We start from the raw sequence: 27,275 nt of genomic DNA on the forward strand, positions 1-27,275 counted from the left end.
ACAAACTCGTGCGTACTTTTTTTCCACTATGGTTCCATTTATTTGTATATGACAGCAGTACGATCTGCTTCATTTCTTCTTATAACAAGAAAAAAAAAAAGACGAAAAACATTAATACTTCCTCTTTGTCGTCATACTGTCTAGAAAATCGCTTGTATAATTACAACTCGACACGCTTTCGATATATGACAAAAAAAAAAAAGGATAAAAGGAAAAGAAACGAAGAACAAAAAACGAAAGAGAGAAAAAAAATGAAACACACGCTGCTGCTTTCCTTCGCCGTTTCACAAGACACACGCGTGTTGAACCAAGCGATCGTCGCTCGTTCACATAGATATTTTTGTTTTAATCTCTGCCCTTAAGTTACGCTGGCCGCAGCCTTAATCTTAAGCAACGATTTTTCAATATCTTTTACACACTAGAGGTCATCCCTCTTTCTCTCTCTCTCTCTCTCTCACACACACACACACACACGCGCGCGCGCGCGCGCACGCACGCACGCACACACACACACACTCACTCACTTTCATATTCATTCTATTCATTCTGCCGTCTAGTGCTCGATCGAATTCTTACGTAATATGTATATCTGTATAATATAATAATATATTCTCTTTGTAAAGTACATAATAAACCCTAAGCTGAATTTTGATCGGTACAATAAGTCTGAGATGATTTGTTTAACGAATCGAGCACCATGATCGCGATTCAAACGAGAAAGGACATCTAGAACCGTGAATTTCATTAAATGAAATGACCGTCGAAACGATGTGAAATGATCGTCATACGTCATTCAATGCGCCGATCTGATTGTACTTGTTCGTTCTCCATTTCAATACGCTTAACACACGTAAGTACACGAGTGAAGCACAACATCGTCGGGTTCTTCCGATCGTACACGGATCCCGGTGATCGTTGTATGCTTGATTCGCAAACATCAGAATGGCGTTTCGATCGCGAAACGCTTGTTCCTGGCTCGAACACGTTCTACATCTACTACGTTGTATTGTCACTATGTTAATAAAGCACTGTTACTTCGATCATCGGATGTAAATTTTGATCGTAGGCCTTCTTTCGATCGTTTCTTTCGAGATAAATTAAGTACTCTGCGTCGACAACGTCGTTGAAAATCCTCGTACGATCACGCAGACGCGAGAACGCATTTCAAGTCTTACTCCTAAATATTAATATTTAGCTGAAGTATTTAGGAAGATACTTTACGTCGTAATAGAGAGATAAAATTTGACAATGATTATTATTAACATTTTAGACAGTTGGAAAAAGTCGAAAGAGTCAAGTTTTACGAAAAATTGTTATCGTCGCGCCGCGTGTTGCACGTGACCATTCAGGTGGTAAGCCTCGAGGGCAGTCGACGGAATCTTATCGCTAAGTATACCAAGTATGAAGGCACAAGTTCAAGGAAAGTATCTGTCGCGAAGTTCGACCACGGAAATCCAACCACCGCACCGGATGGACGACTTGCCGACATCCGGGAACGCCTCTCCACGCGAACGATACGCCCCTCCTCTGCTAAAACCATCCAACTTTACAAAGATTTCACGTAGTACATCCTTTTGATTCCTTACGAATCGGTGAATCGATCCGAGCCATTTCAAAACTCAACTAGCTATCCGTCTGTCACGACTTTACTCGTCTTCTTATTCCTGATTTAAAGTCAACCTAAGCCCTCCCGGTTCTCTGTTTCCTCCTCTTCCCATCGCGTTCTCTATTTCCTACTATCGGGTGTTTTTTTTTTTCTTTTTCTTAGTTGAACACGGAACACGTTGCTGCTAAGGCACGAAAATTCAACGATTTCTAGTAACGTTCTGATTGACGCAATTGACACGTTGTCCCGTGGATGAATTCGTGTTTTGCGAGTAAGGCAAAGAAAAGAGCGGGATGTATCGCGACGATACGTTCATACATTTTTCATACGTTTGGACGTAGCCCGAAGATTATCGAAGTGAAGGACATCGTCGAGTAGTGCGCGATGTGCCGTTTTCCGAAACACCTGTCGCCTCTTGCTCGGCTCTGTCGATGTTGATCAACCCCATAAGTCGATGCGAATATCTTCCTCTCTATCCCACTTTCTCCTTAATTCAATGCACGCGTCTGACTCGCGCGTTTCTTCCATTTCTAGCGTATTTATAGTGCTATCCTATATAGGAATTCAACAAACGCCTTCACGGTTTCTTTCGGATGGCTAGTTTGGTATTCCTGGCCAACAACGAATCGTTCAGGGGATCGTTCGAGGCCATGCATCGAATCTGATCGCGACTACGTGCCATTCTACGGAATCTTCTCCGTTCGAATGGATCGAGGACTATTGCGTTACTGCGATCTCGCGAACGTCGCGTCGTAAAGGCTATGTAAAAAGAACGAAGACGAAGAAACGGGAATATCGTTTTGGAAAATACAGGCTTAATGTCGTTTACGTGTTATCGACAGCGACGCGTTTTATCGTTCTCGCCAAGGTGATCGTTGTTACGTAACGCGCGAATCGAAAGATCGCTGGTAATCCATCCGACGCGTTTCCGCTGCGATTATTCGCTGCTGCGACGCAAAGATCTGTTCCTTGAATCGAAGTTTCGCGTTTCTTGGATCCGTGGCTCGTTCTCTTTTAGGTTGGGCGCGAGAACCGGCATGTAGAAGAGCAAGCACCGTGAAAACGCGAGTGTTCCGACGTCTAATGCACGAACAAAATATCGACCAGACAGCTAATGATATTCAGAGTTCGCTACGAACATCCTCTTCCTTCGAGTTCCTCTTATTTGCCATGTAAAATTAATCCTTAGCAATATCGAGGCGCACGAAGAAATTGAAAATACGTATAAATAAAATTGTAAGAAAACTATCGTTGAAAGTCTATGACAAAGTTAAGGGCCAGCTGAGAAGATAAAAGAAGCGTTTGCCGGTGTGAAAATTTACGAAAGCTCCGATACGCGTGTCCGTGGACTTTCGTCCGGCGAGTCAATAAAATCTTTGCTATTCTTGTTGCCTTGCTGGAGTTCATCCATTTCTTGCTGCTAACTTCTGAGCTACAGGCCTGACACGCCTCGACTGAAACTACTGTCTGCTTCGTCGTTGGGCTGTTTCGCCTCCGAAGCAAGGAGCGTCGATGAGACGCGATTTCACCTTCGTCTCTACTCTATCGCGCTCTCTTGAAGAGTATGCAGATGAGCGTACAAGCCATCCGCTGAAAGTAAATCGTCGTGAGTACCCATCTCCGCGACGGTTCCTTTCTCTAACACGCAGATCACATCGGCGTTTCTTATAGTCGCCAAACGATGCGCTATGGTGATGCACGTCCTGCCCTCCATGGCCTTGTCCAATGCCGCTTGCACGACCTAAAATTATCGTTGAATATTTGACTAACTTATCGAACACCTAAGTTACAGTACCGTGCAAAAGTCTTCAATTATCTATCAAACGCAAATGTTTGACTTTTATCGATGAATAGGAAGGTATTTGATGTTTTAATTCTACGTTTATCTGTCGAAAAGCATTGAATCAAAAAAATAACGTTTGTCTCAAACGATATCGATTAATTTAAGATATTATTTATTTTACAAGATGTTTCGAAAATACTGTCAAATAATTTTCTAACGCTCTTCTTCTTACTATAATTCTGTTCATTCTCTTATTCTGTATTCAATTTTTAATGTTCATTTATTTCTAGTTCAAACATTCAGCCAAATATTTCCAAAAGCTACTAACTTTTACACGGTACTGTGTTTTGATTTTTCAATAAATTTACCAATAAATTCAATAAATTTCTGATCAAGATTAATATGTATTAGATCGTCCGAAAAGTTTCTTTCGTTTTATAAGGAAATAGTGGATGCGCAACATTTGTCGTTTTATATTATTTTATCGAATTACGTACGATTCATTTTGTTCTATCAAGATAAAGATCACGTTTGACAGATTAGGTTTCATGTTTGTATAAAGATGCATCGTTGTAAAACACGTGTCTGTAAAAGAAAGACACTTTTCCGACAACCTAATATATTATCTCTGAAGATCGAATAGATAACGAAAAGACGTGGTTTTTAAGGATTTCTGATCGAATAAACAACGCGTACAATGGAACCTAAATGGAACCTATTTTCCTATGGAGAATGGCACACCAAAGAGGAAAACACGGTAGTCAGTAAGCAGCCGCGAAACAATAATTGCCATGAAATTCATTCGGCACGAGCGAGCCGCTTTCCGTCCGCGTGGACAACAATCGAACTCCCTCTCACCGGTTCAGGGTATTTCCGATTGTTACCATAGATAATACTGTTGGATTGTCCTCGATTGTTGGCGATTTTGAGAGAACCGCCACGCTACCACCAACCTAGAATAATCGATCTTCGTGGCTCTGAAAATTAAGCGTCGAATCGAGATAATCGTTCGACAGCCTTTCGAACAACAATCGCGTTTCGGAATACATCAGCGAAGAAAAATACAACGAGCGACGAAAGACACATTGGATAAATCACCTTAAACTAAACTGCGAATATTTATGCATTTGTGAAAAATTTAACAATGCAACAATATATAGAATGCATACAACATGCAAAAGTATCGGATTAAGCAAAAGATTCTGTTGTTTCTGGCCCTTGTGTTGATTTAACCGAAATACTTATCGATTAGCCTCGAATATAATATTCACTGTTACTTATCCTTGCCTTTCGTTCATCTCTGACAATCTATCTATTCTGTCTATTGCAGATATTAAACATTTTATAAAGATGTACTTTATTGATAAAAATGTTAATTTCTTTGGCAATCTCGTCTCGCTTTTTCGTAGCTTATGTTTCGACTATTAAGATACGTAACGTATAAATTTGCAAATACGTAAGTAAAATCTGACAGAACTTTCCGACCGATTTAATGTACAAAATATCCGAAATAAAGTGCTCGTTACGACATTCAGTGCGCGAAACAATTCTCTATTTAAATTCCATTTCTTTGCTTACGTTCGTAAGAAAAATTTGGTAGAAAGTCTCGCAAGAAAGATCTCCAGTGATAACATTCGCGCATGCAAATTCTGTTCCGCCTTTCTTTATCGTTTTTTCTGCTTTCCTTCATTCGCATCCGTGTATAGGTAATGGAAGGCTGTCTTTTAACTGTAGGGATTGTCAATTGAGAAAACGAACAGCAAGATATAATATCGTTGTAATGAGATACGGTGGCTGAAGCAACGTTTCAATCGTTGACGGTGCCCGAAAACATATGAATTTTAATTTCGGAAAAATTAGCATGTAAAGTACGTCCGTCGCATTGCGTGATGCAGTACGACGGGAGAAACATGGCCGCGGCGTATCTTCCTTCTTTTTTTTCGTCGACTTTGGCTCGCGCGTTTTTTTTACTCGTATTGTTCATTAAAATCCATCAGGTTCCATTAATATTCATCAGCCGGTGCGGTATACTCGTAACACTAGCGTTAGTTTGCGTTGCTTAACCTCCGCTGTTATTCACATTCGTCGTTCATGGTAACAAACTATTTTGCTGTGCCTTTGGTGCTAGATTCTCATTAAACATCGAAAACCCACGGCTGACATAAACGAGAAAATTTCGCGCGCAAACTTGTTCTCTGCTAGCTTCGTGTAACGTTTTAAGAGATTATTTAGACATCATGTTGCGAGATAAACTTTGCGAATATAAAATATCCGCTTTAGATTAGCATCATGGTTAATGTAGTAATATTTATGTAACCTACTTATTCGCTAATACACAAGAAATTCCGAAGCAATTAATTATCTCGAACAACGAATAAATTAAACATTAAACAACACCATCTCTGAGTTTACGTTTCCTTTGCAAATTTTTCATAAGTATCATCTTCGGCCACGTTACATCCAAAGGAGAATTTTCAGATGCTTTTATTCGAGAACGAAGGTAGATTGTTGTTCAAAGAATATTAACGACGAACGGAAATGATAACTGGGCTATGGATTTTTATTGGAAATTTCAATTCCTTGTCAATTTTACAAACCGTGTTTTCCTTGGTAACCTCAGAATATTGACCGTCGACAGCCTGAAGATGCAAATATAGTCACATAATACGCAAAGCGATATAAAATATTCAAAGTAGAATACTTGTTATAATATTTAATAAACATCGCAATTTGCATCTCTTCTTTTTTAATTACATTCGTAAAAATGTGATGTTGCATAATAATTCGCTGTCTAATGATAACGAACATCTGTATAGAATTTCTCAAATGTAATCGTACTGCTTCGATCATACAAAATTCCTAGTGGAACGTCGCGTTAGACAATGACGACGAAAAATGGCCCATCAAGTTACGAAGCTGTTAATTGGTCACGAGGACGAAACAATGCGGCGCGGTGGTAGCGAGACTGGAACGCGGGGCTTTTGTCCTCGTGAGAATTCCTCGCACTTCTTCTGCCTCTCTAGAGGAAGGTTGGTCATTTTTTTCGCCGGCTTTCTGCTTCTGTCCGCGACTAAAAAGCGCCACCGCGTTCCATCGCGTATTATATTACTGAATGGGCGCCGCATCTACTTCAGCCTGATTTCACGACCCATTTCTCGGTTTGCCCGCGGTGTTTCTCGCCACCATCTCGACGACGGTTTTCGTCCACGGTATTTCTCGTTTAAGCGATTCGCGGAAATACTTTAGAAGAGGATGAACATGCACTATGCATGCGGTAGACGAGAATTGTTGAGACAACAAGGAGATGATTTTAAACGAGCAAACTTACCTTCTCGCTCTGTGTGTCGAGAGCAGATGTAGCCTCGTCCAGAAGTAGAATTCGAGGATTCCTGACCAAGGCACGCGCGATCGCGATACGTTGCTTCTGTCCTCCGGAGAGCTGTGTTCCCTTAGAACCTAACCTAGTGTCGTATCCCTGTAATCAAGATCGAATAACGTGTTGTTACATTGCATAATATGCAACTTTCTATCGAAACGGTTCAAATTTCCATTGGAATTATTTTCTATTACGTTGCATAATGTAAAAGTTTCGTTAATTAGTTGGTGTTATCGCGATCGCGTGATTCGTGAAAGTATTGACGTTTCAGTTATATGCAGAACTTTCGTGAATGTGTTACGCGTGTTATACAAAACTTTTAGAAACTTCATTAACGCTGTAATGAGACACGTTTATTGTCGCCTTGGTAAAGTTTCAAACAAACCCGAAAATGTACACGCGAGTTAGAAACGATAGTTTGCAAACACAGGATTCGCGTTCAAGTCTCGCTGGATACTAAGGCTTATTAATTAATACAATGAATAGCGTATTATTTAAAATAACTCGATGATTTTTGTGGGTTATATGTTTCCAATATATATGCCGTATGTTTCTTTATATATATTTTCATATTCCTTTCAAATTCAACCAACATAATTATGGTAGCAACAATGTTTCATCACAGTGCTAACGAAACTTTAACATATAATATATTTATAAAGTACATCCATTGTAGATCTTCAAATCTCTGTATGTAAAAATATATTTCCTTTGGTAAACGATCAACTAAGATCTTAATCCACGGTCGATGAACGGAGCACTACTGTGTTTGTCTTCTCCGAACAGCTAAGCTCCGAGAATACCAATATCAAACAAGAATTGTGCTACTCACTAGTGGTAGAGAGCTGACAAAGCTATGTATGTTGGACTTCTTAGCGGCTTCTATGATTTCCTCCATCGTTACAGTTCGGGAGTTGTCGCCATAAGCGATATTCTGTGCGATCGTTTTATCGAAAAGTACTGGTTCTTGACCGACCACACCAAGCTGAGATCTCAGATTGCTCAACGAAACCGACGAGATGTCACGCCTGTCCATAGTCACGGTACCAGAAATCGGATCGTACAATCGTTGCAACAATTGGATGCAGGTGGATTTGCCACAACCACTTTGGCCTACCAGGGCGACCATCTGGCCCGGTTTCACGATTAGATTCAAACCTTGTAAAATTTGCATCTCAGGCCTTGTCGGATAATGGAACTCGACTTTCGAAAATTGAATCAAGCCGTCCGCTTTCTGAAATTATACAAATTTCTGATTCTAGATAGGTTTTTTACTCTGATCGAATGTAAAGTGAAAAGAAATGGAAATTCTTGAAAGATAATAACTTTTTCAGAAGCCTGTCTCGTCTCTCAATTATACTGCACTTTTAAATCTACGATTTCTAAACTTCCCTTTATCTAATTCTATTACACGATATCCGATATAATAAACTGCTTTTTCGCTATTTAACCAGTGATGCATTTACGTTGACACGGTTCTATTAAATAAAGTTATACCGTGAAAGAACATGCGTTTTATGTTAAAACTGGAAAACATGAAACGAGGTTCCTATCTCCGGTCGAATCTCGTACACTTTTGCCACGTGTGATCAAATGAGAAAATGAAATTATGCATGCAAAATGTCTATGTAAATGTCGAAATCTAAATCTAAATGTTATTTATAAATTCGAGTATCGCTATATTAATTTGTTGGACTACGTTTGTATCAGATAGAAACAAGAAAACTGATTCGACCGAATGCATTATAAATATTTGCTAATCAATCGAATTATACGTAGCAGTCGCTTGAGTAGGATGAATCCGAAACATCGCATCGTTTATTTCGTATCGCTTCATTAAACGGTTTAGAATTCTAGGGGGATAATCGCAACCCCAATCAAACAGAGTTTCCCGTTTTGAGCGTAATTAACGTGCATGGCCGGAGGCGTTGCTGTCGGTACGTCATAAATTCGTCGCTTTGCTAAACAACCGTAATGAAACCTGTCGAAACGAGACATTCGGCCAGCTTTGCCAATCTTCCTCTATACTTTACACATGGTGTTTACTTTCTTCCTGATAAACTGGCAAAATAATTGAACTACGTTGTTTCAACGACAGCGATATAATTGATCAAACGCCTTATTACTCAATACATCCAACAACGCAACATTAACTACGATAAGATAAAGCTTCCTATTTATAATCGCTTATCAATATCGCGCAATCGGAATTATAAACTGACTTGTAAGTCGTGCACTCACCCAATCCAGATCTTTGTCTTCCGAATCCGGTGGCGAGGTGATCTCCGGGACTCTGTCTAGAAGCTTGAATATCCTTCCGGCCGATATTTTCGCGGTATTAAAATTAGGAGCAAAGGCGAGGGCTTGTCCCAACATCCAGGATCCAAAGATCAACGCTTCCGACACTTTGATCACGTTCTCGTATCTCAAACCTTCGGTAGCCACCAAAGCACCACCATAATAGAGACTCAAGGCATAACCGAAGAATGGTATGGTCTGACCGCACGAGAATACCAATCCTCTCAGTCTATTTCTAATTCTTGTCGCTTTAGCCACGAGATCCAGTTCCACACAATAACGCTGCAAGAAGGCTTCCTCTTTCCCAAGACTGGCTACAGTTCGAATGTTCGAGATTGCCTCTATAGCGATTCTCGTCGCGGCCTCCATCTTCTTCTTTTCTTGCAGACCTTGGCCGCTCATCACTCTCGCCTCGAAGAAGACTGCGCCCAACACCAAAGGTATCGAGACGACGGACACTAACGTCATCTTCCAGGTATAATACATGGATAATCCGATTCCAAGGACTAAGGTCGACAGAGCCTGAAGAATCGCACCGACACGTGTGCCCGTTGCACCCTGGACAGCACCGGCGTCTGTGGATAATCTAGCGCAAAGAGCACCCACGCTGTTCGTGTCCTCGTCGTACCAGCCCATTTCCTGTCGCAGCATCGCGGTGAACGCCATTTTTCTGATCCTCGCGGTCATACGCACACCGGCCAATCCGAACATATACATTTGCAGGAAAGTACCAACGCCCGTAACAACTCCGACCACCAGGAAGAGAATCGAGAACTTGACACTCTCGTGGCGTACTTCTTCGTCATCTTGAAGACCCAATACGGAGTACACTTCACCGAAGAGAACAGCGAATGCTGGGAACGAGGCGCCCACCATGCCTGCTGCTAAACACCCTGAAACACGGCAATTTATGTTCATTAGTTTCGTTCAGTAGAACTTTTTAAATTGATGAAATTGTACGATTTATGATAGGCAAGGTGATATGATGAAGAGATGAGTTATTCTTGTTGTTAGATATCCTGAAGTATTGAAATGTAATTTTTCTTGATAAATGTGTTAGGATTGCAGAAGCTATAGAAGTTAAAAGGATTTTATCAATCCATGGAAAGAGATTGATCGTTTTTATTGTTAGACATCTTGAGATATGAGAATTTCTTCTTCTTTGTCGACTTTGTTGAGATTGGAGAAATTGTATGATGTAGAAAATTTTTGTTAATAGACAGATAGATTGATTGTTTCTCGTGTTAGATACCCTGAAGTATGCGGATTTCTGTTTTTCTATCGATAAATCTATTAGAACAGTAAGAGTTGTATGGCCTAGAAGAATTATATTCATCGGTAGAGAGATTGATCCATTTTCTCGTTGAAGATGTACGAGTGAATGGTTAAATGAATAGTAATCGAGCTAACTATACCGATCAAATTGTAAGGCCATTCCGGTTTATTGAGCCCGAATATCCTCATCATTGGCGCGTCGTACGGCTTCTCGTGTTCCTCCAGTTGATTCTCCGAGCACTCAGATGCGCCAGCTAACGACAACCGATGAGAGTGCATCGACAGAGTGGAGAATTGCCTCTTCAACGGTGGTTTCTGCTTCGGTATGGCTGCGGTGACCGTCTTTGCGGCTGATGCCGTCGCTTTCGCTGGAAATTCAATCGACACGAAAGCGTAACATCAAGCCGTCCGATGTTAAGAGAAGAAAAATATTACATTTTTATTATCATAAACTCTGGGACGCTCTCATCGCTCTCAATAATACGTGAAATTCTATAAAACAAGCTTTTCCTTTTTTTTTTTTTGCATAATCTGAAGATCGAGTAACTATATTTAAATTATAAACCAGTCACGGTAATATAGCAACGAGACTATACAATTACAACGTTGATACTTTCTTTTTAATTCTTATTTGGTGAAACTCTAAAAAATGAAAAAAATACCTAGTTGCTCAAGCAACAGTAATACGTTATATAATACGTCTATACATTAAAACCATATTTGTACGAATCGTATTTATTCGAACGAAATTTTAGTTGGCGATTGGGTAAACTTCTGCTTGTTGAATTTATTTATTTGAACATGAATTCCTATTATATAAACGAGAAGTTACAGATGATGGGGGAGAACGAATGAACTCTAATTATAGAAACTCTAATCCAGTTATATGAACTTCACCTATACAAACTATTTTGCCCCGAAAATTTCGTACATAAAAGCAATTACCTCTGGCAGTGGCACTGGCGTCAGCAGAGACCAATCCGTAATAATGATTTTTCAGGGCGAGCAGTTCCTCGTGCGTACCCTGTTCAACCACCTGACCCTCCTTTATAAACACTATTCTATCAGCATTTGTAATCGTCGATAGCCTGTGAGTGACGACGATCGTTGTTCTACCCTTTGACGCCGCGTCCAAAGCTCTTTGCACAGTGTTTTCGCTATGAACGTCCAGAGCAGACGTAGCTTCATCCAATAAAAGTATAGCCGGTCGTCTAACCAGAGCTCGAGCAATCGCGATCCTTTGTTTCTGTCCACCGGACATTTGCGATCCTCTCTCTCCCACGGGACTATCGTAGGCCTAGAACGAAGACCGTTGATAAGGATTCTTTGATTTGATTATTTGACAAGAGTTAATCAATGTGGACATTTTGACAACTTTAAATTTTAATTAACATGTGGAGGATAGATACTTATGTTTAATAAAGAATGAAAATTAATGAATATTTAAATGAAACAAGTTTTAAGTATAACCATGTTCGTTGATAATTGTCAGGAGAACACTGTCCGCAAAGTAATTTGCCTATTCGATTGCCATACCCGTGGAATTTAATTAACGAAATTACGACGTGACACGTCTACGGCGTGCACGTACCGTGTTGAGATTTAATAAATTTACGAGGTACATCACTTCGCGTACCACAAGTTAAGTCGAGAACAGCAGGAAAATATTTGGTGTTTTATTTAAATACGCATAAAGTACTTAATACGATCTAATAACAAACTACATGCTATATACTAATTTCTAATTAAATATATGTATATTGTAAATATGTTTACAATTACATATTTTGTGACTTCTATGTACGTTTTTAAATAGGCTTCAAATTTTATCGATATAATCGTGATAGTCTCGTCACAGGTGAAATTTCAAAATGTTTCATAAAACACGAGGATATGAAAGTTTGCCATAATAAATTTTAATATATATACACTGAACAAAGTATTCGAGAATAGATTTTCCCGTGAATAAATAAATAATGTATTTAAAAAAAAACACAATGCTAATACCGCGTGTGCAGTGTGGAAGCGATGTAATTTGCGTAACTGTCTAATATATCTGATCTCGTAACCAAAGCTTCCATTCATATAAAACCTAATATTGTTCGTCCATCAACGTGCGTGTAGCAGACGATGCTCGGTTTTCCCTGGTAAAATTTCACGTGCACAATCGTACCGCATCGATCCGTAAAATAAACTGCCTGGCGTGCACCATAAACTGGAAAATGTCTGGTCCACTTGTTTCCGCGGATCGTTACGGTTCTAAACGCGTCGCGAGACACAACGGATAAAGGCCAAACACACGCGATACACATTCACGACGGTATATACCGATGGGACCGCGGATGAAACCATCGCGAGCATCGAATACACCTACCGATAATTCGGTAATAAACGCCTAATCGTTGACGCAGCCGTAATCTGGGATACCGTTATTTGCCCGGGCACGGTTTAACGGGTGTTTTATCGTCTGTTTGCACGCGTGTTTCGCGGCTTGTCGCTCACACCTGAGACTATTGTTAGCGCGTTACAACGCGCCGAATTTGTTGAGGGTAAACATGATCTCGATATACAATAGAATGACTGACAATAGACATCGTTCGATGCTCATAATTTGTCAAATTATTATATTGTAATATTATGAAGTATCTACAGTAGAACTACGTTTATCCGCACCTCGTTTATGCAAAGAAATTTAGACCCGAGCTCGGATATACGAACTCCTAAGCGAGCCTCTATTATCCGAATTGAGTATTTCCTAAGAATCACTGATATATTAGGTTGTCCGAAAAGTTTCTTTCGTTTTATGAGGAAATAATAGACAGACAGTCTTCTTATCACAGTTTAGTAATTTACGTAAATCTTTATAAAACTTTCAGAAATATTCAGTATTCTAAATCAGACTGTAGAGACACTGATAAGATATTAAAATTTAAAAAATGGAGAATTCAACCCCAATGGCCATTAAGAAAACGTGCCCTTCCTTATCTCCATGATTAGAATCATCGCGACTGCGATGATCAACGAGATAGAAGAGATGAACGAGAGGATACGCAAGCACGAGATTAAAATTCCAAGCGAATTCACGGTTCCTGGACATGATTTTAATTAGACGACTCTTTGTGCCTGGATTCTAGAGATCCATCGGCACGAAAAGAGCACCACATACCAAGAGCAAGGAGATCTTTCGACATAGGTCTATACCATGTGAACGTAACTCCGCACGACTAGAGGTTCGAGCGACTGGTTGTTGAAAAGTGACCGAATCAATCGGTGCTCCGTCTGTCACGAACCACGAGAAGGGAAACTGAAATTCCGTTGGACCAGAGAAAACGGCAACGGAATGGAAGAATAGGTACGAAGCCACTCACCTCGGGCAGTTTACTGATGAAGTCGTGAGCGTTCGCTTCCTTCGCGGCTTTGATCATCTCCTCCTCGGTAATGCTGTCATTTCCGTACCGGATATTCTCCCGTATCGTTGTGTCAAAGAGCACCGGTTCCTGGCCGACCACGCCTATGTGTGAACGGAGCCATTGAACGTTCAACTTCGCCACGTCCACGCCGTCCAGTAAAACCTGTTCGAACAGAGAGATCGACGCGTGATCGTTGTGAGAATTGTCTTTGACATTGACCAATAGAGGAACAGGACCACGACGATGCGAAGCGAAGAGAAAGATAAGAGCGATCGTTCAACGTCGTCGTCGGCCGTTTTCCTCGGATGGGCGAATTTTAGGCGAAAGCTCCTTTTATCGGCTACGGCGCAACAATGCTATGGAAAATGTAAGTGGAAGGGAAAAGGAGTTCAAGAGCCAGCTCGAAAACATTATGCCAAATATACGGCGTAATATTTTTGGCAGGAGAAACTGCGACGGATGCAGAAACACGAGAAAATTTTACTACTGAGAGAACTCAGCCGCCGCGAGAAACGCTTCAAACTTGTTCCCTAAAATTCCCATCGCCGCGTTCGCGAATACAGATGTAATAATGGAATATATTCACGGTCGGGATATTGTTAACTCGGAACGCACTTAACAAATTCACCCTCGCGAGTCACGCTTGCCTGGATACCGTGGAATTTAATCGAGTTGGAATTCGATGCTACGAAACGGGGATATTTCTATATTTTATTCCGGGCGTCTCGTGAAATCTTCGTGCGAGATAAAAATTTCGATCGTCTTATTGGCATAGGAAAAGTTTTATCGTTTTGAACAATACTTCTAGCAAGAACGAACTATAATGCTCTTATGAACGATATACACGAATACCGTAATGACGCGTACATCGAGCTCTCGATGCTCACCATTGCGACTTTGACCGAAAGAAAAACTTCATCGGGTTAATCAGCGAACTCATTGCTTAACCGTGCTCGTTGCGCAACGTCTGCATAAAAATATCGCCAGTTTCTACATTTTAATAAATTACTCCCTTTCCCACGGTAAACAAACAAATTGAGGAGACGAGTCTACGATTCTCGTGGGATGGAAAATTCATGGCTACCGACCGTGGACATAAAATTACTCTGGCAAACTAAATTATACGGATTAATACGAATAATAAAAGTACGAATTATTATTATTATTATTATTTAATTAACGCGACAGTGAAAGTACCAGCTCGTTACAGTTTTCTAAATTAACAAGGGGAAATCTGATACGAGATATCATTAACAGGAGGCGCCAGCGCAACGGTTCCTATCTCAGCAGCTCCGCGATATAATTTTTTAAATCGCAATTATAAAAATTTAATATGCAGTTTTTTTATTCTTTAGTTCTTTTATTCTTTAGTTCTTTTCTTCTTTCTTTTCTTTTTTGATCAGTTGTGTAATAAGCACGTTTCGCAGTTCTCCAATTTTCACTGACGCTACGCTTCTTCAATATCGTTCCCGTTTCAACACACACAAATGGAATGTTTCTTTTAAACGGAAATGTTTCTTTAAATGGAAAGCGTCTTTTAAACAATAAAAATATTTAACTCAAACTAAAATGAAGAGAGAAATGCGAACGATCTAATCGCACGATCTAAACCGTTGTTTGATCCAGCGATTCTCTACCTCCGCTTTGCTTCTCGCGCAAACACAAATTTTTCTTTTTACTTGCCTGTCCCTTATGAGGATCGTAAAGACGTTGGATGAGCTGGAGACAAGTAGACTTGCCACAGCCGGATCCACCGACGAGTGCCACGGTCTCACCCCGATTGATCTTCAGATTCAAACCTTGCAACACCTTCACGTCCTTTCTAGCGGGATACTGGAAGTGTACGTTCTTGAACTCGATCTCACCATTGACGGATGGAAGCTTTTGGCCATCTTTGCTCAAGCTATCGATCGTTGGCACGCGATCAAGCACCTGGAAAATCGCCGCGGCTGAACCACGCGCCACCGCGAACGCTTCGAGATGCGGCGATGTCAGACCCATATTCTGAGCGCCAGCTAGCACACCGAAGAACACGATCACCAACACTGCTGGCGTATATTCCTTCACATCCTTTGGCCTATCCTCAAGGATCAGCTGAACTCCGTACCTGGCGAACGATAATCCTCAATTTAACATGCGTCCTAATTGTCATCTCGAGAACTTGTCGTGATTTATTGCAATCGTTCGAGATATTTTCTTTTTGACAATGAAAGATCACATAGTGTACAAAGATAGAAGGATGACCAGTGAGGTGGCACAGAAACGAAAAGTATCTAATTTCGATGCTTTCAAAGTTGTCATTGTTTAACTTTGGCAATGCATCTCGACACGATGACAGAATAGATCGCGTTGCTACAGTGTTTGTGTTATGTTAATGGTCGAAGCTGTTTACATACACCGAAACATATTACGATACATGCAGCGACTACGAGGTTTCATAGTGCTAGTTGCAATATACGTAAACTTGTATCAGCGTTATTATCTAGTTACGGTTTGCATCGACTCAGACGGGATCAGTGTACCATCTGATCTTACACCACATGTCTAGTCGTATGTAAACGGCTTAAAACTCTTAATCTATTCCTATCCGATTACTTTGATATTCGCATCTCTCACTCTTGGGCTACGGTTACTCTGCGAGTGTGTCTTTCGACGACCTAACTTTTTGACGAATGTATCACACGCAGTTCGTTCTTCAGATGTTTCCTCGGAACACTTCTCTTTTCCATCGCGCGATCCTATATGATTCGATTTAAGATATAACAATAATAGAAATTCGTGTGCCTTATCCTACGATCGTGCGAGGGAAAATTAGATTTATTCTAACCAAACCTGTGTTCCTTCCCTTAACCACGCGCAAACTTCTTCCATGCACTGTACGTAACTCGTCCATTTTGGAAAAGAGGAAACAACAGAAAAAGGAAGAATTCCAAGGGAAGATCGTTTTATATCGAATTAGAGTAGCCAAGACAGCCACTTTCCATGGCAAACAAAGGAACACCCCTGTCTGATGCTTCCCTTTTAAAGCAAACAACTTTTACTTGAAACACCTCTGACACAATGCGGAAATTACATGGCTGACCCGTTTCTACCCTTCTCGTGCCTGTTTACCCGCGTCAGAAGCGTTTATTCTGAAAATACTCGTATTTCTTTCATCTATGCTATAGTACGCAAACGCATATCCCAAAAAGCGTACAAATATTTTCACACAACCTTAATATAGACATACCAAAATGCGATTGCGTAGCTGATGTATATGATGAACCACATCACGCCACCACCAACGCCGGACCACATTCCACGTCTTATTCCGGTTCTCTCGGCTGGTACTAGTTTCTCAGCGTATCTCTCCACTTCCTTTTCCTCTCCATTGAAGGCGATCACGGTCCTGATGGCGCCTAATACTTCCTCGGCCACTCTACCAGCTTGGCCATAAGCGTTCAACTCCTGAGCTGTTAAGGAGCTCTGAACTTTCGCTACTACGGCAGTGGCTATGACGATGATTGGTGCGCAACTTAGTACCACCAGCGTTAATTTCCAGCCGTATACGAACGATATGATGATGGAGGAGATGAAGGAGACCATGAGGTACGTGAACACGCCCAGTTTTTCTCCTATGCCTTCCTTCATCTTGTCCAAGTCTCTGCAACGTCATGACAAATTTTGGCTACATTCGTTAATCCATAAACTGCTTAATATTAATATCTGGCAATATCTTGTACCGAGAAGTGAGTTATCAATTATATCGAAAAGTAGGTTTCGTTCAAAGCACACGTTTATTAAATTTTGTGTGGACTATTTGGTGTTCGGATACCGGATTACCCATCAACCGTGAACATTTTGATTATCCGCGCAAATGCTGCAAAATTTAATTAACGAAACGGTACACAATAAAAATAAAACTGGACTTTGACATATGATTTTCAATTTAAATTTCTGTCGGATGAATTTTCACCCGATTAAGTATTCGAGTCGTGAATAAATTTGTGGAAAATTCTTTCTTCGTCGGCACGTTTGCCAGGCTTCTCGTCGTTGTACAAGGTGACCACCACCGTAATTAGATACGTTCGTATAGTTTGGTGTCGGTTCTATCCAAAGTATCTGACGAAAATAACACGGAACCGTGGGCAACCATTCAGAATGAATTAATTACAGTTTGCCTTATCTTCGACAATGCAAAGTCACCTTGCAAAAGCTGAGGGAGTTCAATTTCAACGAAGATTCAATTTATCTTCTCGTTTGTATCGCGCGACCATATTATCCGCAGGTTCCATTATCTCCTCTAATGCGATTAAAGAAAACAAGCTGTCAAATAGCGATCGGAAAGCAAACTAAAAATAAAATCTAACGGTGTATACGTTTTAGCACGATATAAAGAAATGATTCCTCAAACCGTATGTATAAATGTCAAGGAGAAGTGTCACTGTATTCGTGGCATTTATATTTAACGTTGTTCATCCTGCTTCGCGTTCTAGAATATTCGTGAAAATGTTGTGGCGCCACGTTAAGACATTTCCGGGTGATTACACAGCATTTACGGTACAATAACACATACACGCGAATGTCGTGTAATCACGTTCAACTAAAATCAATATTGTCTCAAATTATACGAACTTTATTATAATTCCATCTTACAGTCACACAATGTGAAATAACGTTTTCAAACTGATAACGGCAATATGTAGCGGGAAGTTGCGACACGAGAAACATCTTACAAAATATGATTTTTATTCCTAACAATGATAGGAAGAAACGAACGAGAACAAGTTGACGCAACTGGGACGAATGTATACGAAATGATTTACGATGATACAATGGATTATGAAAGTATTTGAACGCGTATGATAGACAATTTTTATGTATACATTGTACGTGTTATATAAAACATTTTGAAATTTCATCAGCATTGTAGCGTGACATCACTTGTCATGATTATATTGATAAAGCTAGAAATCTACCTATATGAAAATGTACACGGCATTATTATTTTTTGTCAGATATCAAACTATGCCAATATATATTGATCGATTTTCATTACCGTGCTAACTAATGAAATTTCAGAACGTTTTGTACAATACAAATAATATATTCACCAAAGGCTCCAATAAACGTTCGAATACTCGGTTACTGCACGTAAAACCTGGCGGATAGTTTCACTCGATATCACAAAGAAAATACAGAAATCCGTGCCATTCGATGATTGCCATTTAAGACAGGTGTTAAGTCAAGTTTATGTAATAGTCGTTATAAATGCGAACTATGAGCCAAATCGTTTTTAATGCCAATAGGTCTTGTAACTACATCGATATATACGCGTACCACGATGCTATATTTACGATGCAACGAGATTTATTGTCTCTGCAACAGTGTAAGGTAGCGTGATTCACTCCGTGTTTCAATCGTCTGCTACAAACCGGAAACACTACCTGGCGACAAGAAGAAAAATTTAGCCACCGTGCAACGTCGAATTTCTTTCATCGAAATTGCACGCGTGTCTATGCAATTATGCGACTTGCGCCACGGATATACTATTGCAGCGAACATTCTCGTCCCGAAATAAACAGATTGCACAAGGAAATGCTCTAGTGGCGACGCTTTAATTGGCCCGTTATGAATCCATCCTTGACTTTTCGATAATTACGCGGTCTGAAACGCAACCGCAAACAGAGATGGACTTTGTATCGGGTAAGGATTTCGATTCTCACGAGCGGCCACCTGTTGATGAGCAGAGATCTCGTTCCCTAAACTTTGCTTCTCGCTTCTACGTTATACATGATCCGCGCTACGTTTATATCCGCGGAACTGGGAGAAATCGAAACCGCAATGTTCACTTCAAAGCCGGATCGACGTAAGAAAATATGGCTACTCGTAGGCTGTACGTCTCGGGATATTCTTTCAACGAGTGAAACGTGTCTATCGTCCAGTTCCATACGGAACGAAAAAATAGAATTTTCGGATAAAATGGAATTGATTTGAATCCACAGTTTAAATATTAATTAGCTGTGATTTAAATTTGGATTTTAACGAAACTATTATTTTAAAGTAAATTTTAATGGAAACGAAAGTCTGCCTGTTAAATATATTTCAAGGTTCAATCTGAAATCTTTAATGTAAAATCTAATTGCCTTCTTTTAACGAGTTATCGATTAACAGCGAAGCATACTTACTCGGTAATTCTACTGGCGAAGTTGGTCGACGTGTTGGTATCGTACCAGGTCATATCCTGTCTAAGAACAGCGCGAAGGAACATCTTACGTACTCGAGCGATTTGTCTAGAAGCCGCGATATTTAATAAATCGACCGTGAACACGGCAAAGAAAAATTGGAACGTGGATAGCGCCGCGGAGGATACACCAAACGCAACAGAGTCGTCGTACAGCGCGCTCATCCTCGCTTCGTATGTTTCATTGGGTCCCCTGCAATCATAATATTTATCTCATAAATACGTTATATTATTCGTCGAAAAGAAACCGTTCTTCTAGATTCTTAATTCGGAGTATCGTTCCGTGGAACGGTATCGACGTGGAAAATTACGGAACTTCGTAGCGATGTACCAAAGTAAACTAGACAGAATAAACTAGACTATATTCCCCTCGAGCGATCTATTTTCTCGTTAACGTAACGCGTCAGAGGCGAGTCTCGCGTCTCGGTTTCGTGCTAAAAATATGCAATTCAGGTAGTGTAGGCGTGTCTGAGTACGCCAAGACTTACAAGACCTTTCCTCCTCCGAACCACTTCAATATAAGCGTCGGTGTACTCGATTGATTCTCCGTATTACGATCCACCAGCAATGTGGTGAATTCACCATACTGAATCGTCGAAATGGGGATGCACAGGCCTGTCAAAGTTCCCATGATCAGGCCACCAAAAATCAGCATCAACTCCCCGCATGTTGCAAATCGAAACTGTGAACAGACATAGAACGATTCTCGTCACTGAGTTTCGTCAAAGCTTTCACGTACGCCGCGATTAAACTGGAATTCAAAGTTTCAACGAAGCAGAGAGAACTGAGGGAAAGTGAGAGAAAAAGGGGTAGCACAGGGGAAGCACCGGTGGGCAACAGCCATGGCAACGGACGTATTTTAATTAATTGCGCGCGAGCATCGACGTTATGTTAATTTTCCGAATGATGGGTTCGCCGGGAATTCGCGAGATTCCGGTGGCGTCGACGGAGCAATTTGTCGCCGAACTAGTCGAAAATTTCAGAAACATATTCTCGAGTGATTTAGTGCCAGCAACTTCTGCCTTTCCGGCAGATTTAACCCCGGGGAAAATTAATGCTGGCCTAACGGTGATTAATGGACGGAGATCTGACTAGTTCTAAACAAAAACAAGCCCGATCGATCGACAGAATCGCGCTCGTTAAGTTTGTCAAAGACAAAGGGACTCGATAGCCAAACCGTTCGGCCGCTGGAAGATCGATTTCGTCGTTTGATTCCAAACTAACACGGTGATATTTCAACTGTAACAGGATGTATGTGGAATGTTTGACAAATGTCGGTGACGTTTTCTGCTTCTTTGTATTTTATTTCGTCACTTCCTTTTTTTCTTTTGGCCGATGATACTTACGAGTTTGAAATAAGGCACTGGTGGCAAGGATTGTTCCGGCGCAACCGGCTTCTCCTCCTCCTTCGTTTGAGGTGGCACGAATTCACTGTAGACACAAAGTAATATTGATTTTTAATAAGAACATTTTTAGATACAATTGCTCGTCGATGTGCTGCCCGTTATCCATTCTTCTACTCTTTGTAGCAGCACGAGAAAACGATCGGTTACGGAAGAGTACTTCCGGATGCAAGGGAAAAACGATTTCCCCGAGAGAAAAGAGGCTTAAGAACCGGTTACGTTTCTTTCTTTTGCCATAGAAATGCAAAGTTCCGATTGTTTAATTTTCAATCCGGGAATACTCTTACAGGATATACTTGCTACAATTAAGAAATCATCATGAATAAATTTATACGATTCTTCCAGTCTCTAGGGCGATCAGGATATCTCCTAATTAATTCCGTAAGTTCCTACAATCATTTTGACTCCCATATTTACTCCTCCTATATTTCTCTTTCTAATTATTTAACAAAATCTCATTCATCTGTAAAAATCTTATTCGTACATTGGATCGCCATTCTCTTGTAGCATATACTGAGTTTCCTCTTTATCCTTCTTCGCATCTTGGAGCGTGTCTGAAATGAAATATACAAGGTTCCGTACACTGAAGATCCTACAGCAATATTTTCATATGCATCAGCAGGGAAGACTTAAATATACGTTCGTCTCCTGTTTATCCGATCGCGAAACCGGACTTCGAATCCGGTATCGCGTCGACGATTGCACCTCTGCGAATGTTTTCACTGATAAACGCATTATTATCGATGAAAAATCATTTAAGATTTTCTTAATTATCTTCGTTCGATATTTCTCAATCGGATTTACTATCGGTTAACGCTAGAACTACCACACCAGTCAAATTGGCTGGTTTTAGAATTTTATTTTAAAATTTCTACTTCGTGTTATATTTTTTTCCGCAATGATGTAATGACTTTCGCAACGATAACTAAAAGAATAATATAATGAATTTTATTTTATTTTTTATGTATTCAAATTGAAAATAATTTTGTATCAAGGCTACTCACACCAATACCAGTGAAAATAACTGGTACTTGTCAAAGTATGAAAGGGTCCTGCAATCTGTTTATCGAACCCCAATTAACCAGTTTCCTCGTTTCGTACAACTTCCCACACGTTTCTAAATTTTTTACCGCGTATCATTCAATATGACGATATCAGTTATCAGGAAAATTCCAGATCGATCGCTAGATCGCTAGATGCTAACGCTAGAAATACCACGTCAGTCAAAACGACTGGCTCTACAATTTTATAAATATGTCAACCCTCGTTTATGGATCATAGTCCCAGCTGGATTAATAATTCCAAAAATATACTACATAACTTGGAATTCCTTCTGTAAGAAAATAATACATCGAAAAATATAAAAATATTCCATTATTACGTATTTTTTAAAGATCAGTCATTTCCACTGGTTGTGGTAGAAATAGCTTCGTGTTAACTATCGGTAGTTCTCGCGTTAATTTCAAATAAACTCGTACCATCGCAATAATTTCGTAAATTGTTTATATAAATTATTATTTATCCGGACTTGGAGAGTTTCGAATTTCCTGATTCTTTTTTTTCGAAAAGTTCCAGATTTCGAGACCTTATTCCTACTTAAGATCGACTCGACGCTCGTAAACCTAGCTAGCTGAGAATTGTTGCACAAACGTGTAGTTAAAACGCGTGGCGAACTACAGTCGTGAAACCAGTGACGTAAGCGATCGTTCAGTTAATTCAAAGCGCGTTGCTCCTCGACAAACACCGATAACGATCGGCACGCGTTCCTGCTCGTTCAAAATGAATGAAAGAAATCGAGTGGCAAAAATGTTAAAATGCTTCGCGTTCATCGACCAGCAGGATCATTTCCTCTGGGAAACGACTCAATGTGTTTTATAAAACAGCGCACTAACGTCTAAAATACAAATGGAACTTCCGCGACGAAGAAACCAACAGTTTCTCTCTTTCGCCTGAAACACCCTGACAAACGATCCAACGACTTCAGAGGAAATGGCCCCGCTAAATTGTCCAAGAATCTTTATCCTCTCGCAAATGTTACCCTACGATAATAACTCTTCTTCTTGATCGTTCATCATCGTGTTCCTCTTCTAACTCTAACAAATGGTTTTTACAAATTTCTGCGTCGTTATCTCGCATGAATGCGAAATTATCGTCGTCTAATTTCCTTGACAATTTGAATTAACTATTACGTTTCACATGAAACCAAGAAATGTTCTGATACTTATGATATCTTGAACTACTCGCCCTGGGTTTCGCAGAGCCAATAATTTATAAACGCAGAAAATGGAACATAGCAAGGAGAAACTTTTATATTAGGATTGACTTGAATTAATGTTGAATTCCAGTTGAATGAAAGTTAATCCCATTGCTATCAAAGAGTCAAGGTATCCAAGCTTTTCGCGATTGTACGAAGATTTAGTAACATCGTTGTTCGGGAGTCGATTCCCATTATTTAGCATCGTAATAAACGAGTTAAATGGCACGCTGTATTATACGAGATCATAAATCTGCTGGGAACACTATGTAAATCGTTGGTTGGCGGATCAACGTAGACAGCCAAGACGTGAAGGATCGTCGTTGGCGTGTGAAAGGAAAAGCGAAGTTTCCGGTTTCCGTCGCGACGACCCCGGCAAGTGTCGGGCTTCGACGAAGTCTGGATCTTCCCGTAGGGGCTCCATTAGCGGAGTAATTGCTGTTCGAAACTCCTGCGACGAATCTACGATGGGTATTTTATACAAGGAACACGAGACTGCCATCGTAACAGTACGATGCATAGATGAATTTACCCCCCGGTGAACGAATCGCGCTTGACAAGTCCGATTTCGGGAGTTGGACGGGCAAACTTTTCCTTTCGATCCCTACGTTAATTCGATGAGACGGTGTAATTGTATTTCACAGGCTGACAATTAATTTCGATGCTGTAAACCAAGTTCCAAACAGAATGAACTTAACGATTATTATCGGATGATTATGCAGGATTGTTACATCTTGTAAGAACGTGGCAAATTTCGTAACAAACGACAAAACTATGCTAATCGAAATAATTAAAAGACTATTCCTATGAACGGCTGTATCGCATTAACCAAATGAATAGAAATAAAATTTTATACAACACACTATGGTCACTTATGGTGAAAATTTAATGCTTGAGAAAAATCAGTATCGGTTTTTATATGTATGATGAATTGTATATAATATATTTTTTCCAGTTTTCACTTGCGGTGATTTATCGGCGTGCACGTTTCTAAGGAGCATTAATCACGTTTCGTTTCGATCCATCTCTCAATATGAACGATTATTTCCTACAGGACGAGTTTTCTTGAATTATTGCGGGCACGAAAATTCGCGAAACTATCTATCCAAGAAAAATTTGTACGCGCCTCCTTCGTGTCAGTAGTTTCCGTCATCTGTCGCCACTCGAATCGATCAATCTCTCAACTTTCTCGCCAATATCCTCCAGCCACGAATAAATGCAAATTTTGCGAAAACTCGCGAAAGAAGCACGATGGATCCAGCGTAAACGCTGTTTAAATTTTCCCCAAACTATTCTCGTTTCTATTCTAACCATAAAAAGAAGATTTAATAAACCAACGTCAGGGATCGAAACTTTGATTTTTACAAAATATCGTTGCTACAGATCGGATGGATTTTTATGCAAATTTCTACTTTTCCAATTGTTCGTTCTAATAATTCGTTCGTTTTATTTATTAAAAGTTATAACAAGCAGATATAGCGTTTACGCATTTTCTATACCTTTGCACCTTTAAATTTCGTATAAATGTATATAAAAATCCGCATTCTAATTATCACGGCGAAGCAACATTGTCGATTCGCGAAATCTCGAATGATTATTGGTTAGCGATCGATCAGGAATGATCGAGTGTCTGGACAACGGAACGCAGACAACGAGCGGTCGATCTTAAAGAAGGGAAAAAAACATCGCAATTTTTCATCTCATCGATCATGAACATTATAACCATCGATCAGTAACGGATAAGCTCGCCATTTATCTCCTTCCCTATTTCTCTCAGCTATTGTACAGAAACGAAGTTCTTCGAAATGTTCAGTCACCACGTTGTCGATACAGCGACCAGCTTGTGTAAATTAATTTTTCGCGTGGTGAAGTTTCGTCTTGGCAGCGGTTACTTTACTTTTGGACTACTTGTCGCGAAAGGGAAAATTTAAGAAGCAGACGGAATCTTATGTACTTAATATAGTCGAAGAGGAAACTACGTATGTACATGGAATTGTTATGGTACTTACACTTCAAGAATATTTTTTCCTGGCGGTGAGAGTTTGTTTTTTGGGGTTCCATTTCCATACCCTGCGCCTTCTCGCGCGGATTTGCTGTCCACTGACAAATTCGCCGTGTCATCGCGCATTCTTAATTAACAACTCTGCAATTAAAAAGAGATATTACGATTTTAAAACCTTCTACGAATAACTTTACAATCATAGATATTTCGTTCTACTCGACATTTCAATTAATATTGGGTTGTCCGAAAAGTGTCTTTCTTTCGCAAACGTGTTTTCTACAACAATGCACCTTCATACAAACGTGAAACCTATTATTTCCTCATAAAACGAAAGAAACTTTTCGGACAACCTAATATATAAGCCAGACCGATTCTACTTTTTGAAAATTTTTCGATTTCGATGCAAATATGCACGATTAGTTTCATTTTACCTATATGATTATGATCAAAATGATGATATACAAAAATGAATGGATGTAGGCATAAAATCTAATAGATCTATGATCTGATAGAAATCAACTTTAACAGTATATTTTCAATAACTGCAAAGATAGAAATTCTGTAATCCCTTATTTTAATAAACACTGTAACTCTAATAATAAGAAACACTTTGCGAATAAAAATCTCTATTGGATCAGAAATAATAACTCTATAATCGTTAATTATCAAAATCATCAATTTCCTCAAAAATCCAAATAAAATGGAAGTTCAAACGTTCGGTACAACTAATCGAACCCTGTCAACAACCGCTCTCGAGGTATAGTGTTGACAAAATTCGCGTCAGTTTCTCACGCCTCTTACACCACGGTACGCATCGGCGTTGTTCCGGTATGTTGGTTGGGAAGTGGCGTTTGGAGTTTGGAAACGTCACGCGCAACCAACGGGCCACACGTCGAGCCCTTGAGCTTTCAATAAACGCGGTACAATCGACATGGCATCAGGTTGGAAAAACGCAGGCCGCGGCGGGGCTGCCTTGCAGGATCGCGATAAATTAAGCCGAGCTGACGTTTTGATTGTCGGCCCGGCCTATATTTGTTGCGGTCAATATTTGCGTCGGCCGATCCATTGTCGCCGTTCGATCCGTTATAACCGTCTGTTTCGTCGGACGCGGGAGCAGGGACCCAGAGCTTTGCGCAAACTGCAATTAGCAACGATAATCCAGGGACAACAAACTCTATTTACCTCGGTCATTATCCACTGTATCATACGTTTACTATACAGGATATCCAATCTAAGCGATGACTAGAAACTCCGCTAATCCGTGTTAATTAATCGATTGACCGATAGGACCTATGATTAAGTTTGAAGGGTGGGCCTAGTAGTCACATTTCAATTACGCATTGACAATGACGAAAACATTCGTTTGATGATTCAGCGATCATTCGCTGATCGGATAGGCTGATTGCCCAATACTTTGGCTCGTTACTTTTTTTTTTTAATTATCTTTCGCGACTGTATTATTTATTCGAAATTAACGTAGGTAGTAATTTTGTTTAGTTTGATCAATTTTTGAGTAGAGGACTTTCCAAGATAGTAGAATTCTAAACTCGCTCGTTTTTTTTTTCGAATTCCTGATTCCATGATACGTGTAACGATTCCAAATTCTTCGATAGTGCGTGTGAATGATTAAATTACATTTATTAAA

At 40.0% G+C, this 27,275-nt stretch overlaps 1 protein-coding gene across 5 annotated transcripts in view; it reads right to left on the reverse strand.

Annotated features, from left to right (window-relative positions):
• Positions 1 to 13: 13 nt before the first annotated feature.
• The window catches only part of LOC126918623 (multidrug resistance protein homolog 49), a 72,124-nt gene continuing 44,862 nt past the window's right edge, over positions 14 to 27,275 (reverse strand). For 3 of the 5 annotated variants that reach the window (XM_050726718.1, XM_050726719.1, XM_050726720.1), the window contains 14 exons: positions 25,638 to 25,771; positions 21,859 to 21,928; positions 21,318 to 21,402; positions 20,460 to 20,653; positions 19,916 to 20,164; positions 16,978 to 17,391; positions 15,432 to 15,855; positions 13,707 to 13,910; positions 11,284 to 11,635; positions 10,479 to 10,706; positions 9,007 to 9,956; positions 7,598 to 7,999; positions 6,718 to 6,864; positions 14 to 3,347 (listed from right to left, as the gene is read on the reverse strand). In XM_050726718.1, coding sequence (XP_050582675.1) covers positions 3,144 to 3,347; positions 6,718 to 6,864; positions 7,598 to 7,999; positions 9,007 to 9,956; positions 10,479 to 10,706; positions 11,284 to 11,635; positions 13,707 to 13,910; positions 15,432 to 15,855; positions 16,978 to 17,391; positions 19,916 to 20,164; positions 20,460 to 20,653; positions 21,318 to 21,402; positions 21,859 to 21,928; positions 25,638 to 25,749 — 4,035 coding nt within the window. In that variant the 5' untranslated portion in view covers positions 25,750 to 25,771 and the 3' untranslated portion in view covers positions 14 to 3,143. The remainder of the gene's footprint in view (positions 3,348 to 6,717; positions 6,865 to 7,597; positions 8,000 to 9,006; positions 9,957 to 10,478; positions 10,707 to 11,283; positions 11,636 to 13,706; positions 13,911 to 15,431; positions 15,856 to 16,977; positions 17,392 to 19,915; positions 20,165 to 20,459; positions 20,654 to 21,317; positions 21,403 to 21,858; positions 21,929 to 25,637; positions 25,772 to 27,275) is intronic. The other 2 variants (XM_050726721.1, XM_050726722.1) reach the window with 1 other exon arrangement.

The sequence above is a fragment of the Bombus affinis genome, chromosome 7 (genome assembly GCF_024516045.1).
Source record: "Bombus affinis isolate iyBomAffi1 chromosome 7, iyBomAffi1.2, whole genome shotgun sequence".
Classification (NCBI taxonomy): Eukaryota; Metazoa; Arthropoda; class Insecta; order Hymenoptera; family Apidae; genus Bombus; species Bombus affinis.